We start from the raw sequence: 9,453 nt of genomic DNA, 5'->3' as shown, positions 1-9,453 counted from the left end.
ATCGGAGTTGGATGCCAAGCAGGCGGCTGGCAGATCCGCAGATGGCAGCGGCAGTGCCGAGAAAGGCCGTCAAGAAAGTCGCGACGATTCCGACAGACGATGGTTGGCAACACTGACTCTTGACTGAAGAGACTGGCTGAAGAGACTGGATGGCCGGGTGTCGGATGTGCCGGAGCCAGAGACAGTAGGGAGATGGATGAAGTCCAAAGGGAGGAGCCACCTCGAATCCGTTCTGACAGGCCTGCAGATGGCTTCCGACGCGAAGGCCATGACCGCGGAAGAATGTCATACTGTGTTAGATTCCGGCAACTCCGCCTCCCATTCTCACTTGTTCCCAAGTCACTTGCGTTGTCCGCTCACGGTCTCATAGAGTCGGTCACGTTTCCAGCACAAGATATATGATACCGTTGCAGCAGTCGAGTGGCATGGCGAAACATTGCAAGGCTCTATGTTGCCACGACATGGCAATGCAACTAAGAATATACTGATTGCCGGCAACGCTCAGAAAAGAAGAAAGCTGGGCGAGACTCGAAAAAGCGGGGTCCAGTCCGGAGAGCAGCGCACAAGATGGCCTCTGACTATCCCAACTGACCCTCTCATCACGTGACCCTCTCTTCTTCTCGACGACCCTTGATCGCTGAAAATTGATCAGCCTCACATAAGCAGTTCGGCAGAGCCTAACACTCGACGATAATCCTCGTCTGGCACCTTTCGGAAGAGCCGTGCCGCTGGCTGCATGCAACTTGGCATTTGTAGCCATGATCGCAGCTTGTCTGTCTAGGCGCATGTTTGAAGGTCGCTTGATCTCTCCTAAGCCAAGGCACGATGGTGGAAGTTCCAACTTTTGGAAGCCAGGAGGAAAGCTGATTCTGGAGCGAGTGTGAATGTGACGGCTTCTGCGCCTTTGGTCTCGTTAAGCGGGCACCACGACGATCCGAGTTTTGGAATGAGATGCGTGTGCGTGAAATGTCAACACTAAAGACACACACGCACGCACGCGCCTTTGCGAGACCACTGCAAGTCTGTGAGAGCAAGCAACGACGTGGACAAGTCAAAAGAGGCCAAATCCAACACTAACTTACAAGCAGGTACGCACTGGACAGGTTCTGTTTCGCTCTCGCTTGCTCTGGTTGAAACTCCGCTTTCTTGCTCGCTCAACACATCTCCATCTCCATCTTCACTTCCATCGTTTCACTTTACCCCCTAGCCTCGCCTCGCCTCGCAATCACTCTTTGGTTGAAGTCAGATCAGGGATGCGACACTCTGCCTGATTGCGCTCATCGTTCTGGTCCCTCACAAGTCTGCCTGCCTGCCAACACACACACACCAGCCTGTCGACTCCATCTGCGACATCCATGCGTTTCGCAGCCAATCTCCTTCGAAGTTCTCTCTAGGCCGGCCATCGTTGGGCGCACCACGACACTGCGCTAGGCTCGCCTCTTCATCATGGCGAGCCTCTTGCTTCGTCTGTTCCATTCGGACTACTTTTCGCCTCATCTCGCCCTCTCCTACCTCCGCACCTACTCGGACAACATCGGCATCACCTACTACCTCGTCAGCCAGCTCGAGTCCGCCTTTCCATCACATCAGGTCGAGTTCTACTGGCCTCAACTCTGCCACCTCCTCATCACAAAGCCTTCCGAGTCGCGTGCCTTGGAGTGCTTCATCCTTCGTAGATGCAGTCAATCCGTCCACGTCGCCCTCCTCACTTTGTGGTACTTCCAGGCCGCTCTCTCCGATCTCTCTACCAACCCGCACACCGCCTCCTTCCAAATCTGCCACCGCGTCTTCAATCAGTGCCAACGCATCTTGTTCGAGGATCCCCTCTCCAACTCCAACTCGGTCTATGCGCTCGGTGCCGCTGCTGCCACCGTCCAAAATGACGCTGGTCCCTCAAATTCGAACCTGCTCCATTCCGGATTGCAAGGCTTGCTCGTAGCTGCCTCCACCCTTGGACGCCAAAAGGTATCCCCGCAAGGCCCGCTCGCCAACATTGTCGGTATCGGCTCGGTCATGGCCAGTGTTCCAGCCATGCCTCAGCTCGCTTCCATCACAGGCAGCATTGCGATCGAACAAGCCAGACAACCACCAGACGCAATGCAGGATGCTCTCGCTGCCCGTGATTCCGATTCGGATGCAGACAACGAAGACGACAACACATACATCAACAGCAACGATCGAGAAGCAGCGGCAGAAGACGATGAAGCCGTCGACAGCTCCGACAACGACTCGCTTGATGAAAAGGTCACCGCACCGGCTGCTCCCCAGCCACAGCCCTCTCAGTACGGTCTCTCTTCGTTCGCAGGCTCGCTCGTCAAGCTGGCTGCCTCTTCCGTCTCCATGTCGAGGGCCGAAACCGCTCCTCCACCCCCACCTCCGAAAGATACCCCCACCTCGGCGCCTCCCGTCAAAACTCGCGCGCCTTCTGCGTCGAGCAATACAGCTGAGGTCACTTCCGGTGGCTCGTTGCCTGCGGCAGATGCTTCCAAGAAGGTCGACAACCCGTTCGCCACCTTTGCTGCTGGTTTCAACGCTGGCTTCAACGACTTCAAAGGCAAAGCTGCTGCCGCTGTTGGCGAAGTCTTTGGTCAAGGACAAGACGGCCACGGCCAACCTACCAACGCCTCCGCAGCCATCAGAAAGAAGAAGGCGACCACCACCACCACATCTCCTCCTCCCTGGTCTCCACGAAAGCACCGCCAGCTCGCCTCTTTCAACCAGCAAGCCGCCCCTTCGCGCTCCGTGCCCAACCTCGTCTCCACCAGAGCGAGCATCTCTTCCGCATTCGCCTCTTCAGCGACGCTCGACCAGTCGGCTGCCAAGACAGAGGCCATTCTGACGCTGTACAATGCCCAAGCCCGTCGAAGCTTGCTCCGCTCCAACTACTGCAAGGTTCAGACCCAGTTTCTGCTCTCGCTCCAGGACATTTCGGCGCGCTTGCTGCTGCTTCCCAAGCCGGCGCGTCTTTCCGCACTTCGCGCAGAACTCACTGCGCTCAATCACAAGCTCCCTGCCGACGTCTGCTTCCCTCTCTGGTGCACCGCCGACAATACGGATGCTTCGCAACGTGAACCAAGCAAAGCGCTACGACACCACCGGGTCATTCGTATCAATCCGAGCGAAGCTGTGGTGCTCAACTCGGCAGACCGTGTTCCCTTCCTGCTGCATGTCGAGGTGCTCAACAACGACCTGGACTTTGATCCGGACCGCAGACAGAATAGGGAGACTCTGCGTCGACTGGTGACTGAGGAGGATGTGCGTAGACGCAAGGTTGCTGCATCGTCTGGCAGGTCCTCTTTTGTTCAGTCTGCCCACGAGCATTCCCGAACCATTTCGGAGCAAGACGCTGACACGCCAACGCCGACACCTGACGTCAGTGCCGTCGACGGAGCGAACGCGCTGGACAGCGAGGACCTCGGCCAGGTCACTCGGACGAGCACGCCGAAACCTGCCTCGCAACCTTTGACGCCCTCCATCGAGCATCCAGACGGCGACATTGCCGCTGCCGGTGGCTCGCAGCAGAGTCCGCTGAAGGACAGCGACGTCCCGCCAGAGACGGGCGAGGAGATCGACCTCACCGAGCAGATGTATGGATCGGATCTGGCTGGATTCGGAGGCGAACGCGATGGCTCGTCCGACGACGAGCAAGAGGAGGATTTGGCTTCGCGCAATCGCATGCACGACACGGCTGCCTGGACGTCGGCACCGTCCGGCTCTGGCTCTGCCGCAGTCGGCTCCGGCGCAGCAGGCAAAGATGCCGATGGCGACGCGGATCAGCTCGCTGCCGGCCATCGACCGATGAAGGAATTCTCGCTGGATGAGTATGCTCAACGTATGCGAACCGCAGCGATCATGCTTTCGCAGCTCAACAAGTCGACCAATGCATCCAAGGCGCAAGCTATTGTCAATTACGGTCCCAACGTAAGCTCAAATGCTCAAGGGGGTTGGTCTTCGTGGATCGTGCCTACGAACTGGTACGGATCTTCGACGTCGGCTGTACCTGCCAATGGAGGCGGTGGAGGTGTGGGCGACAAGTCGGAGGTGGGGCAGGGATCGGCGGGTGTGACGACGCATGTGAGGACGAGCATTGATCCGACACGCGCGGTGGTCGGGTTGCCGATGGGCGGGGGAGGGGGTGCCGGGCAGAGTTCGCGGTTGGTGCATGCAGAGACGGAGGCGATCCGAAAGAGGATCATGGAGGAGATGATGTCGTTGGAGGAGGAGCGCATGCGGCGCATGAAGGCGGGTGGGCGGAATGTGACGGCTTCGCGTGCGCGGGCGAGAAAAGCGGGGCAGATGGGCGAGGATGAGGAGGAAGCGGTGTTGCGTGCGGTCAACAAGGACGATCCGTCTGCCGCGATGTTCAGCGAGTCGTGGGCGGCTAAGAAGCAGCGCATTCGTGCTTCTTCGCCGTACGGGCATCTTGCGAACTGGGACGTGTTTTCGGTGATCGTAAAGACGGGTGCGGATCTGAGGCAGGAGCAGTTGGCGGTGCAGCTGATCAACGAGTTCGGACGGATCTGGCAGGAGACGGGTAGTCGGTGTTGGGTGAGGTACTTTAGGATCTTGGTGACGTCGGAGAATAGTGGGTTGATGGAGACGATCACGGATGCGGTGTCGGTGCATTCGATCAAGAAGGAGGCCTACTCGAGGATGAGCGAGGAGGACAAGGCGGCGTCGGCAGGCTTTTCGCTGTACGATCACTTTTTGGCGGCGTACGGCCCGTCGACGTCGGCGGCGTTTGGTAAGGCGAGAGAGAAGTTCATGGAGTCGCTGGCGGGGTACAGCATCATTTCGTACCTGCTGCAGATCAAGGATCGACACAACGGAAACATTCTAGTGGACAACGAGGGGCGGTTGATCCATATCGATTTCGGGTTCATGCTAGGGATCAGTCCCGGAGGCGTAGGGTTCGAAGCTGCGCCGTTCAAGATGCCTCAGGAGTACATTGATATTCTGGGAGGACTGGAGGGGGAGAAGTTCGAGGAGTTCAAGGTGTTGATGAGGCAAGGGTTCAGGGATGTGAGGAAGCACGCGGAGAGGATCATCATGTTGGTGGAGCTGATGGCGAAGGATTCGCGGCTGCCGTGCTTTGCGCTGGGGGATCTGACGGCGGGGAATCTGCGGGATCGGTTCCAGTTGGGGTTGAGTGCGGCGCAGTGCGACGAGTTTGTGGACAGATTGATCTTGTCCAGTGCGGGGAGTGCGTTCACGCGGTTGTATGATATGTATCAGAGGTTGACGGAGGGTGTGCTGTAGGGGAAAGGTAATGGCCATCGTACGGGAGAGACAGAGGGTGTGTGGGACTGTGTGAAGTGTGTGAAGTGTGTGAAGTGACAAGCGGGTGGAAGATCGGAGTTTAGGCCGGCGAATTTTGGGTGCGGTTGGTCGGGGAGTCATAGATATCGGAAGTTTCGACACTCGCAACTTTTTCTCGATCTTCCATCATCACCCCCACCGACCCTTCCTATCTATCACCACCACCATTACCACGTCCATCATCGCTATCCCAAAGATGAGGATTATCTCCGACACCGAAGTGACAACGCACATCCTACCGCGTCTCACGCTGTCGTCTCTTCTGCACTCGCAGGCGCTCGCCTTCCTCTCGCCAACTTCGCAATGTCCAGCGCGCATCAGCCTGAGCACGCCCAACTACACGCAGCTGTTCATGCCTGCTCGCACATCCACCCCTTCGAGCGTGATCAAGATCGTATCGGTCCCCTCTGGAGCCAATGCAGTTTCGGGGATTTCCGGCGTCAACATCGTGTTTGATGATGAGACGGGTAAAGTGAGTTGGACGGTAGGGTCGAGCTGTTTGACGGCGCTGAGGACGGCGGGTGGGTCTTTGATGAGTTCGATCTTGGTGTTCGGTGGCAGCGATAAGGGGGAGGTGCGGGAATGTGTTGTGTTCGGGGACGGGATGCAGTCGGTGTTCCATGTGTGGCTGCATTTGCGATACTTTGCGGGGTTGCAGAGGATTACTGTCGTCGTAGGGTCGCATCGAACGGTTTCGCCGGAGCAGGTGGAAGAAAAGGGAGCACAGTTCCGATCACACCTCGAGGATCTCTGCAAAACCTCTCCGGAAGCAACGGCATCATGGACGATGCGATGCATTCCTGCGCAGCAGCAAGAGGAGGTGAAAGTTGCACTGCAGTCATCTCAGTTGATCTTCACGTGCACTCCCTCGACCCAACCGCTCTTCCCCCACGAATACCTCTCGGATTGCAAACAGCGAAAACACATCTGCGCGGTAGGATCGTACAAGCCGTCGATGTGCGAGCTGCCCGCCGACCTGGTACGATCCGCCTCTGAAATCCGTGCAGGCTTGATGGTGGATAGCATCGAAGCGTGCGCTTCGGAAGCAGGATGTTTGACGCAAGCTCTAGGGCAAGAGCGATTGAAGGAGAGCTGCGTGGAGCTGAGCAAGCTGCTGCCACCGGTGGAGGAGGAGGGGCACGAGAGCGACTACTTGGCGAAGCTGGAACGGCAGGCGAGCGAGTTCGGTGGTGGTGGTGTAGCAGAAGAGAAGGGGAAAGGAGGGATCGTGAGCGTGTTCAAGTCGGTGGGTGTGGGGTTGCAGGATGTGGAGGTGACAAAGTTGGTGGTGAGGTTGGCTGGGGATGTGGGTACTGAGGTTGCTTTCTGAAATTCACAAATGATGATTGTTTGGAAGAGATGCGTTTGTGTGTGTGTGTTGTGTGTCGGTGTAAGAAGGAATAGCTGAGAGATTGAATGGCGGTCGCGTGCAGTGTTGGACGTGGCTGTGGCAGCGGTGTGAAAGTGAATTGGTGTTGGTCTCGCTTTCATCGACGCGTTTGGGCTTTTTCCCTTGTCTCACACACTCCATCATCACCGCCATCATCATCATCACCAGACTCGACATCGCATCGGCTCATCTGCACCTAGCCTGCTCCACTGCCTTGACTACTGCCTCGAACGCTGACTCTGACTACGCTTGTTTCCGTCGCGTATCTGTGCGCAAGCTGGCAACCATGGCGGACTCCGCACCACCATCAACCTCTCTCACACCGACACTCCCAACCATCACGCCCACCACCTCTGCCGCCCTCCGGATCTCCACCCTCTCCCACCTCGTCCATGGCTCCACTCCACCACCACCGTTCTCTTCCTCCTCCCGTCCGTCCGCGGCACTACCCCGCCTCTCAGCCATCATCTCCACGCTCACCACGCTCTCCACCGATCCCTCGCACAAATCCATCTCCCGCCTGCTGCACGACTGGTCCGACTACTCGGACCTCCTAACACCCCTTCCTCCCTCTTCCTCCACCAGCGCGGGTGAAGTGTGGGATGCGCATCAGCAACTCGTATACCTCTTATCGCAGCAATCCGAACTGCAGGAATCGCTGAAATCGCTCGAAAGCATCCACACGCTGGTCGAGGAGAGGAAAGTGTTGGAATCTGGCAAGACTCTATCCCGTTTAACGGAGACCTCTCAAAAAGAGAGGTTGGAACGGTTGAGGGAGAGGGAGGAGCAGTTGAGAGCAGCGGATCAGGTGAGGATGGGGAGGGTGCTGGAGTTGGTCAACGATTGGTCGGAATACGTAAGTCCATTTCGCGGCACACGATGATGCTGCAGAGATTCGTGGCATGCTGATGAACTCGCCTTTCCTCGCTCCAAAAATAGACTTCAACACTGAGCCAAGCATTCACATTACTAGACAATCAAGTCTGGCAACTCGAACGTCAAGTGACCGCTTTGGAACGGTCCACCGCTATCACCCCCCTAAGTTAACCCCTGACGCTCTATCAATCCACATACATCACACATTACAAACATCACACACCTCTCGTTCGAACTGTGACAACTCCTCGAATTCCCATCACTCCGTAAATCGTACGCTATACTTCCTTTCCCCCCCACCCTTACAGCGGGCATCAATCGCCATTCTCCCCCCTCCCACCCTCGGCTCTCCCCGCACCACTCCCCTCCTCCCCACCCGCATCCAACAAACTATACTGCTTCATCAACACGCACTCGCCTCCATTCTCGAGATCGATCCCATAGCTGTAGAAATACCCTTCGCTCGTCACCACCATCACATGCGGTGTCGTACTGCTCAACGCCACGACACTGCTCACCCCCTGACTGGGCAGCTTCAAGAACGCGAAATCGCGGCTGGGCTCCCACATCTCGGTGAGACTGTTGGGCAGATACCCGCCTACCGACCCGGACAGCCCACGACCCAGAGCCATGCTCCTCCTGCGCAGTGTTCCGCCGAGACTCGATTTGGCCGACTTGGGCTTGGTGAACGACTCGTACCCGCGCGTTGGCGGGGAGGACGACTCGGAACCGTCGAAACTGCTGATGCTCGGACTCACATCACCGCCACTGTTCGCTCGTCCTTTACTGCCGCTGGAAAGCTTGAAGATGTGCACCGTCTCCGTATCGCTGCTCACCGCGAGCAGCGTACTGACGCTGTTGAAGTTCAAGCTGTAGATCTTGGCCGCGTAGCTACCCCTCCTGAACTGGTGCACCTTTTGCGCTGCGGGTACACTGAACACTCGAATCACCGTGCCCTTGTCGCTCGCTGTCGCCAATAGCGTTCCGGTGGAGTTGAGCGCTAATGCACTGATCGGAGTCTTGTGCGCTTGAATCACGTTGGTGACGCTCAACGAGAGCAGGTCGAAGATCAACACGTCTCCCGCCGAAGACTCGCTCCCGCCTGCTGCAGCGCCTGTCCCTGCATCACCCCCTGTAGCGAAGGGACTCGTCGGACTAGCCACCGGTGAAGGGTACGCCAGATAGCAATTCTCCGAGCTGGGGCTTAGTGCGCAGATGGCCATGGGATTCGGACTGGTCTCGATGGTATGCAGCAACTTCATATTGCTGATGTCGTAGATGTAAATCTCCTGCTCCAACACCACCACCAATCGTCTCCTGTTCAACTTCACCCCCAGTATCGCTGTGGGGAATAGCAGTTCGCAGATGACCGACTGTCGCTTCGTATTGACGATCTGCAGTCGTCGCGGCGAAGCGTTGCTCTTGGGATCCGTATCCGATGTCGCTACGAGCGCGACGAGCGACGTACAGAAGAGCATCTCGACGAGCGACGTAGGGCCCGAGGCGTTGGTGTAGACGCGACCGAAGGGTTCGCAGTTGGTGATCGAGTAGCCATCGCGCGTGCCGACGGCGATGCACGAGTGGTCCTGATTGAAGTTGACCGAGAGCAGCGCGTTGGATGATTTGGTGGGGAGTGAGGTGGACATGATTTCCTGTAAGCCCCCAAAGGGAGGTCGTTGTTTCGTCGCGAGGGGGGTGGATGATGATGGTTGGTGGTGAAAGGGTGCAATGGTGGATGTGTGCGTGTTGAAACAGGGTTCACCTAGGATGGGGGCTCGTGCTCAGTGTGCACGCACGCACCGTGGCCGCACCAAGCGCAGATCGCCCACCGTGAATGACGAGATTACTCGTCGATTATTCCCGATCCG

The 9,453-nt window shown here is 57.4% G+C and overlaps 3 protein-coding genes across 3 annotated transcripts; 2 read left to right on the top strand and 1 right to left on the bottom strand.

The window, feature by feature from the left end:
• Window positions 1-1,446: 1,446 nt before the first annotated feature.
• PHSY_003529 (hypothetical protein) lies at window positions 1,447-5,259 on the top strand (the record flags this gene model as incomplete). The annotated part of the gene is made up of 1 exon (XM_012334148.1): window positions 1,447-5,259. The coding sequence occupies one exon, from the start codon at window positions 1,447-1,449 to the stop codon at window positions 5,257-5,259; it is 3,813 nt and encodes a 1,270-aa protein (XP_012189538.1).
• A 256-nt stretch (window positions 5,260-5,515) lies between these two features.
• Window positions 5,516-6,649, top strand: PHSY_003528 (hypothetical protein; the record flags this gene model as incomplete). Its single annotated transcript, XM_012334147.1, has 1 exon — window positions 5,516-6,649. One exon carries the CDS (start codon window positions 5,516-5,518, stop codon window positions 6,647-6,649), a length of 1,134 nt encoding a protein of 377 aa, XP_012189537.1.
• A 1,250-nt stretch (window positions 6,650-7,899) lies between these two features.
• Window positions 7,900-9,231, bottom strand: PHSY_003527 (hypothetical protein; the record flags this gene model as incomplete). The annotated part of the gene is made up of 1 exon (XM_012334146.1): window positions 7,900-9,231. The coding sequence occupies one exon, from the start codon at window positions 9,229-9,231 to the stop codon at window positions 7,900-7,902; it is 1,332 nt and encodes a 443-aa protein (XP_012189536.1).
• Between the last annotated feature and the right edge of the window lie 222 nt (window positions 9,232-9,453).

This window comes from Pseudozyma hubeiensis, assembly GCF_000403515.1.
Source record: "Pseudozyma hubeiensis SY62 DNA, scaffold: PHS36, whole genome shotgun sequence".
In the NCBI taxonomy this organism is placed as follows: Eukaryota; Fungi; Basidiomycota; class Ustilaginomycetes; order Ustilaginales; family Ustilaginaceae; genus Pseudozyma; species Pseudozyma hubeiensis.
This window is presented reverse-complemented; position numbering and strand designations above follow the sequence as displayed.